This window comes from Rhynchophorus ferrugineus, unplaced genomic scaffold (assembly GCF_030347505.1).
Source record: "Rhynchophorus ferrugineus isolate W39M unplaced genomic scaffold, kcgeb_rfMv2 rfM8, whole genome shotgun sequence".
NCBI lineage: Eukaryota > Metazoa > Arthropoda > Insecta > Coleoptera > Curculionidae > Rhynchophorus > Rhynchophorus ferrugineus.
In genome coordinates, this window is record NW_027472587.1 from 6,608,449 (window position 1) to 6,627,900 (window position 19,452).

Consider the following 19,452-nt stretch of genomic DNA (forward strand, 5'->3'; position numbering starts at 1 on the left):
GGTTTGGTTCATCTTGGAACACCCATACAGTCGACTGCTGCTTACTTTCAGGCTCATACGAATATATCCATTATTCGTCACCTGTCACGATTTTATAAAAGTCTTGCGAAGCACCGCGATTGAATTTCTTAAGCATTTCTTTGTACCAATCGACACGAGCCTTTTTTTGAGGGATTGTCAAATTGTGTGGGATCCAATGCGAACATAATAATTAGGGATGCCTCAATCTCACAATAGGTGACATGACCATCTTGCTGTATCATTTCGCACACAACATTGATGTTTTCTGGCACAACAGCCGATTTTGGACGACCTTAACGAAACTCGTCGGACAGCGAACTGCGACCACGATTGAATTCACCAAACCAGTGATACACGGTGGTTTTTGATGGAGCTTCATCGCCAAAAGTCAAATTAAGTTGATTGATGCACTTTTTTTGTGATAATCCACGTCGAAAATCGTAAAAAAATCATCGCACGAAAATGTTCACCATTCAATTCCATTTTTTTGCCGAGACGAAACTTTCAACTAAATATAAAATAAACAAATAGCGTCCGTGCGACAAAATGTTCTGAGTACGTATATCATCAAAAATGTCAAACTTTACGATGGAACCGTCAGATGGACTCACATGACAACAGTGTTGCCAATTCCCGAAATATAAAATCAAAGCTTGAATTACTAACATGTTTTTACAGCCATAATTCACTTTTAGTAACGTGGCATCTAAACCACGACGTTTAAAAATTAAACTTAAAGGCATTTTCATCGAAACTACTTTTTCCGAGACGGTTGATATGATGTCTCAAGTTCTATTAAACTCATTTACTTAAGATCTTGGTGTGATACTTCTCTATCGAATAAATCGTTATATATCGAAAATAATTTAAATTTTAAAACAACCTCTTAAGGGCATATTATTAAATGGTTGAGAATATAAAAAAATCAGTTTTAAAATTTCTAGACTAGTATAGCCCCTTAATACACAAATTTCCAGGAGCCACTATTAAATAATAATATATCATTATAAACATAGTAGTGTATTTATTTGGATATGTAGACATCCTATTTAGTCGACACATTGTATTGTTTCACTTAGTTATTCAGATAATCGATCGTTGTTTTTTTCTCAACATTTCCACACAGGAAATAAATCACCAATAATACATTCGTTATTCAAAAATGATACGTGATATATTTAATCAATGATCACTTAAATTGTAGACAGCTTATCATTTCGAGCTTTGATGGATTAACTTTATTGCAATTTATCAATTTCAAATTAACCGTCCTTTATTGTTCGAGTAGATTTCGCTAATCTGAACGTTTATCGATTAATTAAAACTGATTTTCAAGACGCTTACGGTTGTTATTACCACAAATCGTAAGTTCTCGTGTTAAGTTCCGGGATTTTTAATCTGACTTAATCGAGTAGCGATCACAATTACATTCGAATAACGAAAATTTATTCGTGGACGTTGATTTATTTCGTTTTACCGATCTATCACCTTAAGAGATATTTGGAAACGTATCAACTACGTATTCATCAATCATTGTGTGTCATTGACATGGCGTTCAATATGATGCTAGAAACTTCTTGAATGATTTACTGTTTGGTGATTTTTTTCTTACTATATCTTATATTAGATATGCTTAGTTCAATCTTAATTTACAAATTAATTTAATAGTAATATTCTTCTCGTGAAAGAAACAAAATAGGTTAAGAGAGTTTTGGAAACGAAGAGAAAAAGGACCAGCGCAGCATCTAAATTAACCTGGGACTAAGGTATCAGATAAATACTAAATAACACACCCTGATTTCTAAACGATACACTGCTGATATCTCAAGAGCAAAAGAAACACTACTTGAAATATTTGCTGACGACACAGTTTTTATGACAAAAGATATATCTCTGACTGTGGAAAAAGTACAAATGGCAGTGAATAAAACCTATAAATATACTAGATGCTGGAAAATGCAGCTTAATAGTTACAAATAAGTCTATGTTAATTTTGCGTTACGACCGAAACTTAATTATACAACCTGCGATTCCTTAAACAGAATCAGCTAAATACCTCGTCATCTATCTTAATTGTAGGTTAAATTGAAAACATACTCTTAGACAAAAAGCAGGTCAGATGAGACTCAAAATCAAATAATTGTACTGGTTAGTTACATTCTCAACTCTCAAGTTCGGTTCGCTTCAATCTTCTGATTTCTTTCGGGTTGTCCAGTTGCTTCCATGTTACTATGATTTAGCAATTTTATGTCATGTTTTAAAACGATATCTTGGATAACTTCGTAGATTTATTTGATTTCGGGGTCATCGTGCAGTTCTTCGTAGGTAACGTAACGTTAAACATTGGTAATTAATGAAAGAACATTATTTTGGTAACGTTATATTACTACTAGGTTTGATGTTTTAGTGCAACCCCATATTTGCACCCCATAAGTCCAAAATGGGCTTTATAATTGACTGATGAACCAATATCTTTAATCTTAGCTTAAGTTCGGAGTATCTTCCGACTAACCGATACAGTTCATTGATTCTGAGACTGATCTATATTCATTGACATATATGTTGAGATTTCGAGCATTCTTCATGATATAGTTCGTATTACAGAGTCATATGGCTTGACAATTAATGAAGAAAAGACAAAATCATTGGAAAATATTAAGTTCTTTCTCAAATATTTTCTAAAGTATGTACAAAACGTAATTAATGACTTTCATTACATCTTTGGTTATCTAACATTTTATATTTTATAAAACGAACGAGAAAATATTTTTAAAAAAATAACTAAAAACGTGCCAAACTGAACGTTGACCAAATCTGGTAATTATTCGACTGACAGGAAAGTGCTCTATATTTGCAGATCCTCAGCAAGGATGGTGTGTGCACAACGTTAAAAGGCGTTTTTATCTTAATCCTCCATCCACGTCATAGTCATACACAGCACAAATCCTCTTAAATTCAACCTGATAAGATTCTTGAACGTAAAACATCAACCAATGGCGTCTTGCCAGTGCGATGCCTTTATTTGACGTTGGCTTATCTATATCATTGTTAAAATAAATGCGTGATTTTTATGCCTTGATTAAATTGCGATTTTTTTTAGAAAATGTTGAAAACATACGAGAAATATGGGAAAGGTCCAAAAGTTCAACATGATTTTTCGTTATATACAGATGAACATATATTTGAAACGAAAAATATGTTCGAAAAAAGCTGGAGATAGTGATTTCCACATCACCTGTTAGGGTTTTTGATATCAGAACATTATATATCAGAATATATTCATAAATCGGAACAGAAATACCCGTGGTAAACGTTTCAGGATATATCTTTAACTTATCGATCTATATTTCATTACTGACTTTTATCGGCGACTTGAATGGTACTGTGACCTGATATCTAACAAAGCACTGACTTAGATCGCTATTTCCAAAGAACTTGGGTCGAATATTTCCAAAACCAAAAAGAATGGGCCCAATTTTTTTTACGGAATAAGCATTAACAAATAACATACCCTGATTTCTAAACGAAACACTGTTGATATCCCAAGAACAAAATAAACAGTACTTGGAACATTTGTCGACGACACAGTTATTATGACAAAAGATATATCGCTAACAGGATATACAAATATACTAGAAAATGTAAGATACAGCTTAATAGCTGCAAATCTGCCCATGTTAATTTTGCGTTACGGCGAAATAACAAAAACCTAATTATATAACTCGATGGATGCCCGATTCCTTAGCAGAATTAGCTAAATACCTCGGCATCTATCTTAATTGTATGTTAAATTGAAAACGTCATCTTAAGCAAAAAGCAGAACAGATCAGACTCAAAATGAAGCAATTGTACTGGTTACTTGGAAGATACTTTCGATTTGACCTAAAATCAAAGAGATTAGTTTATCACTCAATCATAAAGCCTATTTTGACCTACAAATATAGGGTTGCAAAAATATGGGGTGCAAATATAGGGTTGGACCTAAAATACCAAACCAACTAGTAATACAACGCTGCCAAAATAACGTTCTATGATTAATTACCAATGCTTATCGTTACGTAACCAACGAAGAACTGCACGATGGCCTCGAAATCAAATGGATTTACAAAGTTATCTAATATTTCCCCTTAAAGCATGAAATAACAGGTCAATTGAAAAGTCTCCGGCCTAACACATTTTTTTGGCAAAATTATTTTTTTTATTCAACATAATGCCCTTCAAGGGTGATACACTGATTATAGCGACCCTCCCACTTTTCGATACCATTTTTGTAGTACGATTTGCCCTTTATTTCAAAATAAGCCTCGGTTTCGCCGATCACTCCTTCATTTGACGAAAATTTTTTCCTAGCGAGCATTCTAACCATCAAAAAAAAATGCGAAAAAGAGCAACAAAAACTATTATAATCTCGCGATGAGATTCTAACTTCTATTTGTCGTTCGTGAAGATGGTTTGAAAATATATATTTACCAATTTTAACTCTATGATATAATGATAGAAGCTACACCAATTATTAAAATCATTTGAAAATATCATTAAACTGTCAGAGTAAAACTGGATCTTTGATTATACCACTGGAAAACGATTTAAAATAATGAAAGCGTTAAGCAAATTATAGTAAAGTTGAACTTTCTAAACGATTTAAACATAGAACGTTAGGTATAGAACTTAGTTCAAGCTTTAAAATATTGACTTTTTCTGAAGATAATTAAGCAATGAATGTAAGATAAAAAGTAATAAATATAGTCACATTAAAATATACAGAATACCTAACCAAAATATAAGTATTAAAATATAATATTTAGGGATTAAAGTACAGCAAATGACTGAGTATCTGTATAGGGAGCTTTCAAAAAACTGTTTCTTCTAGTATAAAGCCTAAATCTGTAGCAAATTCTACCATAATAATCGATGTACACTTATACCTGGGGAGACGGCTTATTATGTCATGAACCATAGCTGTCTGAAAACTCATACCTATCATTACTCCATTCTTAGTGAAGTGTTTCGTGACAGATTTTGTACAGTAGCTACTTTGGTTTCATGCTAACGATTATGTTTTAAAGAAAATCATCGTTTCCATGTTGTTGTTTCCCTGTTATGTGCTCTGTTTTATTTATGTTATTTAACCTGATATGTATGAGTAGAAAACGATATCATAACTAAATTTACAAATATATTGCTATCCTTCATATCAAACCTATGAAGAAAGGCTTTATTTACCAACGTGATGGCTTTACTTGTTGTAAACTGTAAGCTGTTAATGAAATTGTGAACAAATATACAATAAATATTCATAATTGGATTATGTTGAGTCCAATGAGCTAGTTTATTAAGTTTGATGGTATTATTTTAATCAAATATGTCCGAAAAAATTTTTTCCGAAAGTACAAACATCGTTATTAAAAACGACCGTTACTACCGTTTAGGCCACCATGCATTATTATACAGCAAGTTCAAAAGTTGACAATGGACTGGTACCATGCGGTTCCAGGCTATAAAAGACCACCACGATGACGTCTCGCTTTCTTTCTTTTCTTTACCCCCTTGCAACAGTACCACTTTCACAGCGCTACCATACTTCCTCTACCTAACCTAATATCCCGTCAATTCTCCCGTCGACTAAATGTATCATTCAATGACGAAATAAACAAGTTTTTATTCAACCAGTGTTTTCAGTTCCCGTGCAAATTCCTTCCACAAAATGGTAGTGAGTGTTCGAACAAACAATCGCAACGACAGCCACACATTCCGACGGACCGACCGACCAGACGAACATTAATTGGTTGATTGGTTAATTATTGATATTTCCGCATTTTGAGCCTAGATCATCTACATCTTATTGTCAAAAAACAAAGACATCTACAACTTCTCATTGTTCGAGACATCATAGACCAAAAAAAACTTCAAAAATGATTGTGATATTACCAAGTTCTATCGGTCTATATTGGATCATATTGATTTAGACTATGTGTGTCTTCAACAAGACGATGTTAGGTGACGGTAATTAGAACTGGGTCCATATTATTTAACACTAATTGATTTATATTTACCCCATGACAACAAATCCACTACCACCCCTGTAATAAAGAAAGACTTCTTCAATTACGTATTATTCAATGTTGGATCAACAAAAATCTTTATTTAAAACAGTCATGGATAGTGAGCGCGTATGTACCAAGAAGGCCGTATGTACCCAATGTGTCATTCCATACGCAACCCTATCCAATGTACCTTATTTAATAGTAATCTTACGTAAATAAATAAATAGTGGGCGCATCAAAAAGAAAAGTAATTCAGAAATAACAGAAAAGCATTTGAAGGGTTTGCTTACATCGCTTAAATACATTTTCATATTTTCTTTTACCACTATATTTGTGGTGTGGTTGTTATTAAAAAATCAGTTTTTAATAGAATATACTTGTAAGTCTGTGAATTAATTTTGAAGCATTGAACAACAGATGCTGCAATCAATGAATACGGTGAATTATGCCATTATTGCATTGGATATTTCTGTAACTATGTTTATGTCAAAGCTGTATCACAGGATTTATTTTTTGTAATGTGTTATTTTATTGTCGCACCAGTGCTATTAGGTATGGGTATTAGTTTTGAAATGTTTGAATGATGTTTTGAAACCATTAGTACAACCTAAATGACAAATACATTTGATATGCATAAATCTCAAATTGACGGAAACCAACGTGAAGATTGCTATCAAAAATTTGGCGATCTTGAATTGTGACAAAGTTCAACCATTCTGAAAAACTATATAGACACTGAAAGTATCCTGCCTTCAATGCCTTGCAAGCATTGTGTCCTTCCAATATAATTAAAGCAGATCAAACTGTTACTGTCTGATTGGACTTCTTTAATGATTGTAAAAATACTCAAGAACTCTTAAATAACCTTTAAAAACGGGTCCTTTATATACATAACCATGTCAAAATGTGACCACCAATCTTGGCAAGCAATGCTTTCACAATGTTAGACATTCATAGAAAACCCCTAGTCATATTCAAATTTCTCAAATTTATGTCAAATTGAAAGAAGAAGAAATCTATCATAACCTGTTAATTTTAAAATAAATTAGAATTAGTATTAATTAGATGGAAAGTATTAATATAGCTAAATATTTTGTTGGGAAATTGATAAATATTATAGAGTTTTACGAATACCTTATGATTCGGGACGGGACGGAATTAATACACCACTTATGGCCTCGGAACAAAAGAGAAACTTTATTTTGATCCCTGGTAATTTATACCCACTCGATACAAGTCACAGCGCCCTCTACTAACTTTTCTTCCTCCTATACTGGCTCTTGTATAGAGAAAAGTCATATATTTAACATAGAGTCTTGGGAGTGTTTACTGTCGAATGTTGTTGAAGTACACATCACTTTTTTTGATCGAAGGTCTCATAAATCAATGCAGTCTAACAACAAACATTTCGTAATCGACTGCATCGCATTTAATAACAACGATATAGCCTTAACTTAACCGTAGAAACGAGCGTTACCATGGTAATAATCAGTTTTTTTAATCAAGGTAATTAACAAAATGAAAGTAACTAAATAACGTTTGATTATATAAAGATCGTGTCTCGTTCTTATTCTTATCTGCAACCACTTTCATTTAAATAACAATAATTTAACGTCGGAAAAATCGCTATAATCGATGATTAAATGGAACAGATCGAAGCTGAAATGAAAACTAGTCGAAATTTAATATTGCTTTGTTGTTTTCTTTTAATATTTTCGTGATAATTGAACTGAAACCTATTGTATATTCTTTATAATAGGTGTTTTCGTTTTTATATGCGTCTCAACGATTTGACGATTTCTTTTTAAGCTTAATAAATTGAAATAAACGAAAACATGTTAGTTTGTAAGATTTTCTTGTTGAATACTGAGCAAGTGAATTTTTAGATTCTTTTGGGACAAAATACAAAAAATAGAAGCTCTATATATCCATTTTATAACAACATTTGCGTTTAGTATTCTATTTTTAGGTTAAAAAATAACAGTCGCTACTTTCAGTGGCGCATTGTCGGTACTCGGTTACCTTCGACAGGTTTCGCGTCATTCTACGACGTTGACATTTGCATGCGATCGAGTTGTGAATATTGTCAAACCACCGAATAGGCATTTGAGGAAATTTCGTCCAGGCGACTATATGTTCTATTATTTAATTAAATGTTTCGAATTTGATTTAATACAATAGCAAATTAATTGATATTAATTGGCAATCGATCTGGAATTTATAAGACATGAAAGAGTGAGAGATGGTATGTGTACATAGGTATTTACATAGATATGTGTATATAATATATATTGAATGTATATATATATAGATAAATAAATTATGTTTTGTTATCGTACATATTGATTTTTCATTTTTTCTCCCTTAATAAACATTATTTCAAAATCCAATATTTGTATTTAATGTTTATAAAAAGTTCTTGCTGTTACTTTGTAATATAATGTCTATAAATTGATAACTTAATTAGATTTGTAACCGTACATATTTTATTTTCTTTTCTTTTTTTTTCTAATAATTAAAATTATTTAAAATTAAATATTTATAAAAAGTTCTTGATAGTACTTTTAGTATATATAAAACTTGAATTTAAAAGAATATTTTCGATTAATTTGTGGATTCTAGAAATTTAGTACGCATTCCAGGCGTCCCTGTGTGGACTGAACTGGAACTGGAATCCAAGTTTAGAAAATCATATGTATCCAGTGACGTTTTATTTTAAGGTTAGGTAATAAAAAACCAAACAATACGTCGTTTTGTTAAATTTTAATGTAATTATCGACATAATGTAAAAACAGAGAACACAATTCAGTAATTTATCGCTCGGCTATTTAATCCGATTTTAGTAAAATCCCATATGTCGTTTGACCTTCTTAAGCGAACCTTGTTAAAAGCAACAAAACTGCATTTGTCTCGAAGGCTGTTTCGGTCTCGATCTTATTTAAGGTTCCACCTACGTACGAGCATGAGGTGTCTTTCACGCGCTTTTCTATACAACGCCCAATCAGATCAACAGCTTGTACCTATAGTCTGATCTCTCGATGTTAGCGACTGAATAATGTATAACTCATGAATTTGGTAACAAATTCGTCTTCATCGTTGACTTAATCGGGGTGATTAACAAAGAAAATAACTTGTCTAACATGAATCAACACTTAAGTTATCAACAGATAAACATTATTTATCGTTTTGTAAAAAAACATAAGAACGGAAGAACATGATATTTTAGAAACATATTGGCGGGTTTCAAGATATTTCTTTGACATTTAAAATTAATTGTCTTTATACTGGTAATTTTCAGAACATATTTAATAACAAGCCATAAGAAAATCAGGATCTTGTAATCTGAATTATATTAAATTTCGTAAGTTTTTTTATTGTATTATTATTGTGTATAGATACTATGTACACACTAATAATTGTAAACACGTAAAAGTTGAACTTCAGTAACAGATAAGACTGATTTTATTTTGGGAAAAGATTTTATAATTATGTTTGAATATAATTAATGTAAAAATTACGTCAAAATTAGCTAAATGTTATTTTTAGCAGTGCCATCATGTTGACAATATCAGAACTATACTGTGAACTTTGAACAAGGTTAGATGTAATTTGATAAACAAAAGTTTATTATATTTATTTATATAGCTTTATTGTTATGCTACTAAGATATACTGTTTGATTTAGAGAATGGATGCTTGTGGTCAAATTCAGTAATGACAGCAAATCATCAGCAAGAAATTGGATTGAAGAGAAATTGGAATATGTAACTGCAGATAAGAGATAATTTGGAATCAGTAATACCTATAGACCGTCCAATAAAACAGTCAATGCAGGTCATAGATGATGTCGAATACACTGCCAATTGCAGTTTGTAAAAATATATAATTCGATTTAAACTCGGATTTTTCCTTCTCATTTTACCCTAATTAAAAAGCGAAAGAATACTGGCTGATACGTCGGAACATGTAACCGAATCAGTCTATAAAATTCGATTTGTATTGGTACTGGTCGGCAGGGTTGTCAAATTGTCTACTAAACTCATCAGAACTTTAGTGATAATAGCCGGCAAATGTGGCAAACCCAAATTCTAAGTTAACGCGGCAACATTGCGACGTGATGACATCATATATTTTGATGACGTACATTGTTTTATTGTATAGAATATAGATAGAAATTGTCAATAAAACGAAATACTTGGGTATGTATGGAAAAGCGTTGATCTTCCCTGGTAATATCTACTTTTACAGAGGCGTTGAAGGGTGTATTATTGAATATTGTCGAAGAACACTCCAAACTCGTCAGAAATCATGAAGAACTCTTAAATAACTTTTTATTGGCAGTTGAATTGAATTGAATTTCATTTGTTTCATAGTGTTCTTTTTTATAAAAATAACAACAAACAACACAAAACAAACAGTAAAAAACAACAAACAAAACAAAAGAATCGAGGCTTAAAAAAAGTTGTGGCTGCTTGGATGACATTTCGAATTATTACTCCACAACAGATTGTTATTATATAAACAGATCTTGAAGCCAGTGCGGACCTACTATGTGTAACTATGGGGTTCCACAAAGAAATTCAATATCGTTTTGATCCAAGTTTATCAAAACAAATTATTTCGCAGCATTGTTAGATTACAGCAAGAGTTAGGTCAGAGAAATCAAACAGTTTGCAAGAAAGCACCTAGAGAGATTGTGTAAACATAAAAACGTCTAAATACTACAACTGCTCGACAATAGTGGATTTACTCACATCTACAAACTTATACTATAAACAAATTAGTATTGTGAAGACTATGCCGTATTTTAAACTTACGTAGAGTGCACCAGTGGTAGTACACCCATCAGAAGCTAATTAAGTTTGGATTTAAAATCTTAGATATGCAACTTAAAAACAATATTAAAGGAAAAACTACTAGATACTGAATAATTAGTTGTGATATGGGTGTCATGTATTTTTAAAATAAAAAAAAAGTTACTGGATTGTAGCAACTGATCGTAGAACTGTTTGAGGTGTAAAAAATAGACGTCAGAGGGTACTAAATCTGGTGAATAAACTCGATGTTGAAACCGTTTATATAGTATTTCAACGATTTTGGTGAGGATTTCTTGAGCTGTGTGAGCAAGTGGGTTACTTTGACGGAAGATTATTTTTGTGAATGTATTTAATGCATAAGGATATCATCCATCAAAGTAATGGTAAGGTGAATTGACAAATAATTAAAAAGTGGTTGGACTATTTGAGATATGAGACTCAAATATTTTAATTAATACATCAGTATGTATTTCGCAAATTAAAATAAATCTAAACGTAGAACGTTGTAGAACTTTGTTTTGGGTGCTTTAGATTATTAATGTTTTAGTACAATCCCATATTTGCACTCCATAGGACCAAATAGGCTTTATGATTGACTAATAGACCAATCTCTTTGATTTTAGGTCAAGTTGAAAGTATCTTCCAATTAACCAGTACAGTTGCTTGACTTTGAGTCTAATCTACTCTGCTTTTTGTCTAACATGATGTAACAGTTTAAACTACCATGGAGATGTATTCCAAGGTATTTAGCTGATTCTGCTTGAGAAAATAGGTATCCATCAAGAGATATAATTTGGTTTTTGTCATTTCGACGCAACGCAAAATACACATGGACAGATTGGGAGCTATTAAACTGTATTTTCCAACTTCCAGTCTAGTTGTACATCTGACTGAAATATGAGCTTAGTTTATTTCAATTCAATTAAAAAGCGTTTCTTAAGAAGGAAAATGTGAATGAATACTGGCCGTTGCGTTGTAGATAAATCTGTATCTAGCGCTATATGTAAACTGTGTAGAACATATCAATATCAATCATCTAATAGCTTGAGAGCTGTCACGTATTACCGACTGGATATTGCGGTACCCTTTTCTATTCATCGTTATAAACCACATGAAACATCCATTAATTTTGAATTTATTTATGCCGGCTCATGGAATACATGCTCTTAAAAAACGCGAAACAAAAATATTTGAACATGTGTGCGGTGACCTGCCTCCATTACAAATTCTGCTTTCTGGTTTCTGTTCTTCTTCAGTCAATTAAAATGTTCCGAAAGCGTCCGTCGCTCGGTTTACGAAAGGCCGAAAATATGCCGTCTTAAACGAGTTTTAAACGAGTGCCAGCACGACTACCAGGACGAAGAAGAAGAAGAAGAAGGAGGAGGCGAGATTCCGAATTCGCGAAGGCTTTTGTTGTAAACACACCGTGTTGCAGGAATCGGTTCCTATACATATTTATATCGATACACTGGCGATACATAATGCAAAAGCTGTACAAAATCCCCATTGAACCTAGCAAACCGGTATGGTTAATTATCTATAACGGATAAAACTCAGTTGGCCATGCCTGTAATGACAGCTGGTCGATTTCGTTTTTTTTTTCGCACGGATCGCAGTAGCTTTCATGTGCGCAGCATACGTCCAAGTGTTGTCCAAATATTCACATGTTACTGCACAAATGAAATTGCTTCATTGTAAATATATAAGATCGTTTAAAATATAAGATATATAAGATAAAATAAATAAGTTCCAACTTTCACTTGTTTCCCAATGGGATAAATCTTTCGAGAAAAATCTGAGGCATTTTAACCATACACTTTTAAAGAAGTGTGACTGTTTCTGGTGTGAAGTGTAACAGGTTAATTGAACCGGCCCGGCCTGACACATAGATACTACTAGAATTAAATCCATATGTTTTTTAGTTAGCCATAACCCTCAAAAGATGCGTGTATAAATTTGACCGCTGCCGGATCATTAATTTGTGAATTATAGCATTTTGAGTGATGCAACTTTTGTTATTGTGAAAAAAAAATGGATAAAAAGGAATTTCGCGTGTTGATAAAATATTGCTTTTTGAAGCGAAAAGATACAGTTGAAGCAGAAACTTGGCTTGATGCCGAGTTTCCGGACACTGCCCCAGAAAAATCAACCATCAAGGATTGGTATGCTAAGTTTAGACGTGGTGAAGACGGTGAACGCAGTGAAGTAAATTGAAATTGAATGAAATAACAGACACTCTAAAGATATTAACTGAACGTGTACATCATATCATTCACGAATATTTGTGCATGAGAAAGCTCTGTGCAAAGTGGGTGCCGCGCGAGCTCACTTTTGACCAAAAACAACGACGAATTTATGATTCGGAGGAGTGTTTGAAGATGATAAAGCGTAATAAACCCGAGTTTTTGCGTCGATATGTGACGATGAATGAAACGATAGTCATCCGAGTGGACTGCACACGATGAACCCGCTCCAAAGCGTGGGAATGCGCATGGATTAATTTTCATTGACTAACTTGAAAAAGGAAGGATCATCAACAGCGACTACTACATATCATTATTGAACCGTTTGAAGGACGAAATCGCCAAAAAACGGCCGCATTTGAAGAAAAAGTGCTGCTTCACCAAGACAATGCACCGTGTCAAAAATCCACGCATTGGGCTTCGAATTGCTTCCTCATCTACCGTATTCTCCAGATCTGGCCTCCAGCGACCATTTCCTGTTCTCAGATCTCAAAAGAATGTTCGCCAGGAAGAAATTTTCATCGAATGAAGAGGTGATCGCCGAAACTGAGGCCTATTTTGAAGCAAATCGCAAATCGTACTACAAAAATGGCATCAAAAGTTGGAGGGTCGCTATAATCAGTGTATCACCCTTGAAGGGAATTATGTTGAAAAAACTAATTTCGCCAAAAAATGTGTTTTACTATGGTAGGCCGGGGACTTTTCAATTGACCTGTTAACAAAGTAGTTACGCTAAATTTGAAACAAAATAAGGTACTCTCCACAAATCAGAATTCAAACATGATCTACCTTTAATGCCGTTGGAGCTACATTGTAAAATGTTTCGATTATCTACTTCTTTAGAAAATGTTAATAAAGCAATACACTGAACTCTTAAACTCTTTCATCAACCCAGAGCTGGTCAAAATACATGCTTTGCTTTAATTGAAATACAAAATAGAATTATTATTACAAAATATTATCTCCCATGTATTTTAAACATCTCGATGGTAGATTAAATTAGAAACATTATGTAAGACAGAAAGCAGAGCAGATTAAATTCAAAGTCAAACAACTGTGCTGGTTAATTCTCAACGATATTCTCAACGTAAAATCAAAGATATTGGTTAATCAGTCAATCATAGAGCCAATTTGGACCGATGGGGTACAAATATGGGGTTGTATTAAAACATCAAACCAACTAGTAATCCAAGGCATAGAAAACAAAATTCTGTGGCGGCACAATGGCCTCCAAATCAAAAGGATTTACGAAGTGATCTAAGATTCTGCCTTAAAACATGAAATAAGGTTGCTAAATCGCAGCACCGTGGAAGCAATACATACACTGGACAACACGCAAGGAAATCAGAAGATTGAAGCGAACCAAACCATATCAACTTGTTTAGTTTTATTCTAATTAGGGAAATACATACTGATGTATGATCTGTATATAAGTACAACAGAGCAGTAGTAATAAATTAATTTGTAAATTAAGATTGTACTAAACATATCTAATGTAAGATGTAATTCATTAAAAAAATGTATTTAAAATACGAAATACAAATTACATTCTAAGAAGTAATTGAATTACAAATACCCATCACTATCAATTCAACACTAGATCTTTTATGACCCACCTGCAATAATTTTCGAGATTATGATGGACCAGTTACGAAATATTTTAAAACGGAAAACTTAAAAACTAAAATGTTGTTATATAAGCCTGTGTCGAAATTAAAACAATAAAAGGAAACTGTTTATTGCAATTACAATTGTAATGCTGATATATCTTGAGCTTCTAATCTTTTTATATGCATAAACATGACTATCATGTGATGATGTGACTCAACTATTTTTTACTAAACCTTTGCGTCAACAAAATTATTTTGCACGTAATAATTCGTTGTCCAGGTAGAACGATACTATTTCGCATAAATAAAATTCAAAATATTCGTTTCAAACAGTTTGTGCCAATTCCAAAGTAGAAGAAGAAACAGTCACTCTTGTCACAAACGAATATTTAACATATAGTGAATGTAACAACGAAAAGTATTATCAGAAAACTTTAAATTCCATAAAAAAGATCCCAATTTAAAAATTATTACCAGAATGACATAAATAAGTATAAGATCAGAGGGCTATGAAAAGAATATTTGTTTCAATTTATATTTTCCACTTACTACTTAACCTAAAATATCATCGAAAAGGAAGAGATAATCAAACTAAGATAACATAACATAATATTAGGGACATATTGACGATCTACCGAAGAAATTTTATTTATTTTGTAACGTTGAAGAATTATGAAGTTAATAAAAGACATTGAACTAAACGCAATTTTTACTGGCTATAAAAATAAATGATGAAAGGTCATATTTTACGGTTATACTATCCGATAACTGGATCACAATACCATTACATGTCAACATCAACGATATATTGACCGACTTGATTGATTATTTCATCAATTACAACAATATCGCTAAAAAATACGTTTATATGTAGTTCAGTTTCATTATAATCTATAAATTATAAACAATATTATTTGATGCAAGTCGTTACAACAATCTCGTGAAATAAATTCTATAAATAATTATCCTTAATACATGAAAATTATTCCAACACATGTAGTTTCTTGATTTCATAATCAGACACAGAATATTTTAACATCTCATTGTTCTTAGCCACAATAAAAATAAATTCATTTAATAGTCGATGTCATATATTGGGTTAAGAATTCTTGCAACGAACAAAATGGTTACTGAATAGGAATATTTATAATATTTTATATGATACTAGCGGAGCCAACAGATGTCTTGTACGAACACTGGCTTTTTGTTTGAACAATAAATAAATTCTATAAAATGTTCACCATTACATCCAATTAGTGATTTTACTGTGATATATTCTTATAATGGAAAAATTTTGAAAATATTTTTAGAAAATCCTGGAACCGTATCGCAGTGCCTCCATAGAGTCCGGTTGTGAATCTAAACTATTCTGGAATCTACGTAAACACACCCAAAAAAATCATCCAAATGGGTCAAAGATTAAAAAAAACGTGACAATAACCTAAAAAAACATTTTCATTCGCACCATCTCACCAATAAATTTCGTACTTCGCTAAGAAACTAAGTAAATCGCTAAGAAACTTTCTTAATTCGTTAGTTTAATTATGACTTTCAATTAATTTAATTCATTCATTTCATCACCTTCAACACAATACTGTTTTATTATCCCCTCTTGCTTTTGTTTTATGTTGTCTTATAAGTCAATTTATAATTTAACAATAATTTTTTATTAACTTTAAATTTACACATCCTTAAAATATATTATGAATAAATCTATTTAAATTATACGAAGATATTCAAGTAACTGCTAATGTCAGCCTTTAATATTTTAATTATATTTAACACTATCCAAAATTAATGTGTACTTAATCTGATACTTATTTCAGCAGATATCAATAGGGGAAAAAAAATAAAGCTAACAACACTGTGTGTATTATATGATATTGGCACACCCTTCCAGTTTATTTCAGTTTTGTTTTTTATTGTATGGATTATCTGAAGACGGGCTAATTTATTAATGGGCTCCTTGGGATAGATTACGAAGTATTGAATTATAAGACAGGGAAAAAATAAATAATTGTATGTGCATGTCGATTATAACGAATTAATCACCGTGATTGGCGTGAACTTCACATATGCCAAATATTAGGTGTTATCGATCGTTTCGCAAAAGGTAATAAATCTTATTACCAATATCGCGAGGATATTATTATAAAACAATCTTGGAAATATCACTGATTTTTATCGCTGTTGAGTTAGACAGCGGGAAAATCGATTAATTACGTCTTTGACAGGCTGTCGAATCAAGAACGACAATAGTATCATTGTTCTAGAGGAAACAAAAGGTGGACGATGAGAATTTGTCGCGACATGGATAGGGAACAAGTCATGGAAAACGCACGCCCCCTTTCCCCGACCAATTCGACTGAAAATAATGATCGGTATCTTTTAACCTGCAGCAGACGTCGCATATACAGCACCGTTCAAAAGTTTCAGTGCGAATCCACACGGGATGGGCAGAATGGAGCGATCGATGCGTGCAGACAGGCATTGATCAAAAATTTTCGAATCATCATCTATTTTTAACCAAATTTATAATATTTATGTATCATCCTACCTCATATCAATTAAAAAAAAAGATAAAAAATATATATAAATCGTATAGTTTCCTAGATATAAAGTTCCTTAACGTATAGGACATAGCTGAAACGTTATTCGCAATAACCAAGGTCAGTATCCTAACAAAAGGTCGATATCACAGAAGACGCATCGGGAATTCCCGATGGTCTGAGATCAGCGACTCTCAAAATGTTTTCTAAATGACATATACTGAAAATCTTAACCCCATTTTTTTAACTTCATTAGCCCTAAAAATGACAGTGTCAAAATCGAAACTATATATACCATTTCGTTTTTATTATGTGTTTCTGTATGTATAAAAAAATCAATAAATAAATCGGTATTAAAAAAATCGTTTTACATCGACCGGTTTATATTTCGTATAATAAATATTCTTCTTTTTAATTTCAAAATATTAATATCAAATAGATAGACAATTGAACGTGAAAATAAGAATAGGGAATTTTGTCGAATCAGTTTTCGGTTAAACATTATTTAAAAATAGATTTATAATGTTTGTAAAATATTAGAGATAATAGCACAATGTATGAGTTCTATAGAAGATAAGCCTATATTTCATTGTTCATATATTAAAATTAAAGTCTAAGTATAAAATATATGAAATAAAAGAGTTAAGTTGAAATACAGAAAATTAAAGAAGAATTATGTGAAGAATTTCGACAAAACCTGGCCGTTTTTCTTGTCACCTGATGTCAAGTGTTTTTTCATTATTGGGGTGGCAAGAAAGTAATATCAGTTTTTATAACACACAACAAAATTACTTTCTTGCCAAAAGTGTCTGTTCTCACTTACCTTTCTGGGTAGCTGAGGGGCATCACCAGGGGCTGACGACTCGACCTGTTCGAAATGCTTTTTGACCTCTACAACTTCTGGAAGCTTATAGTCTTCAGTCTTAAGTTCGTTGGCGATAGTACCATTTAAAACTTTGGCTTTGGTACTAGGGTCTTCGTCAGTTTCTTCCGGTTTTAACTCGACGTGATCACCGTTGGTTTGTCCGTTTGATACGGGTTTGCTGATTTCCAAAGGTACGGCGCGAGGCTGAATAGCTACGGGTTCGGGTGCCGGTTCCGAAATTGGTTCTGGTTCTTCCGGCTGGGGCACTTCTGGTTCAGGAGTTTTGGCACTTTCTTGTTGGGTCTCGGGCTCGCTAGGAACTGGTTCCGGTTCGTCTTGAACCGCTTCAACGACCGTCTGTTCAGCTTCGACTGCAGGGACTGTTTCTTGAGGAGATTCCTCCAGCGCAGTTCCGTTGCTCTCGTTTGAGTTATTAAGGGTTTCCTCCACTAGATCGGAAACTGCTTGTTCCGGTTCAGTTTCCTTCACCAAGGGACAAACGGGTGCCTCGATAGTCTCACCTTCAGCGATGATCTTCGCTTTTAGCGTACAAACGTCGACTTCTTCATGGCTGGGTTCGGATTCGACGGTTTGACCGTTGGTCTGTCCTTCGGAACCATGTTCAGCGTCCGATTTCTGTTCTGGTACCGGGCTACCATTGACCGTTTCGGTTTCTTCAGGCATGGTGGTTTATCGGCTCTTGGGGCGAGCGGCAACAAAAGCAAAAACGGCTACCGGCGGCGAAAGGTCGAGCGTGTGGAATGCGGAGAGTCCAGAGGGGGGAACAACGACGCGATGCCGACCAAGAAGCCGAAATCGTCGAGTCGAGCGCTGCACAACTACAAGCGTGAACGAAAAAACGAACTGAGCCCGTCTGGCCGACGATCCTCCGAGTCAGTTGCCTCAGACCCAATCTGAATAAATGCGCGAGAAGCTGGCGCACTCTGCATTCGCCGTCTGGCGATCGGATTCGAGCGAACGCGGTCGTGATTAAACTTTTTTTTCTTTCCTCTGGTCCGTTTTTTTTATTCGCAGTGACATATGGTGGGATCAAGCTGGCCTTTTAACATATACAGTACCCTTTAAACGCATTCTATCTTTAGAATATACACTGATTATATTTCTATTTAATACCTTGTTTTTGAAACTTCTATGAAACGAAAAAGCGTTTCAAAACTTTTACCATCTCAAGAAGACGTTAACATAAAGTCAAATAAAATTAATATTAATTGCCTATTTTACTTTTTAGCAAAATATCTGTGATATATAAAAATATTAAGAAAGTTCCTGATGATGTTTGAAAA

At 33.2% G+C, this 19,452-nt stretch overlaps 1 protein-coding gene across 3 annotated transcripts in view; it reads right to left on the bottom strand.

Annotated features, from left to right (window-relative positions):
• The window catches only part of LOC143200929 (uncharacterized), a 64,401-nt gene extending 45,277 nt beyond the window's left edge, over positions 1-19,124 (bottom strand). For all 3 annotated transcript variants that reach the window (XR_013006850.1, XR_013006849.1, XM_076411724.1), the window contains exon 1: positions 18,107-19,124. Coding sequence is in view for 1 of the 3 variants with exons in the window: in XM_076411724.1 (XP_076267839.1) it covers positions 18,107-18,832 (726 nt within the window). In the remaining 2 variants the exon portion in view is untranslated. The remainder of the gene's footprint in view (positions 1-18,106) is intronic.
• Positions 19,125-19,452: the final 328 nt, after the last annotated feature.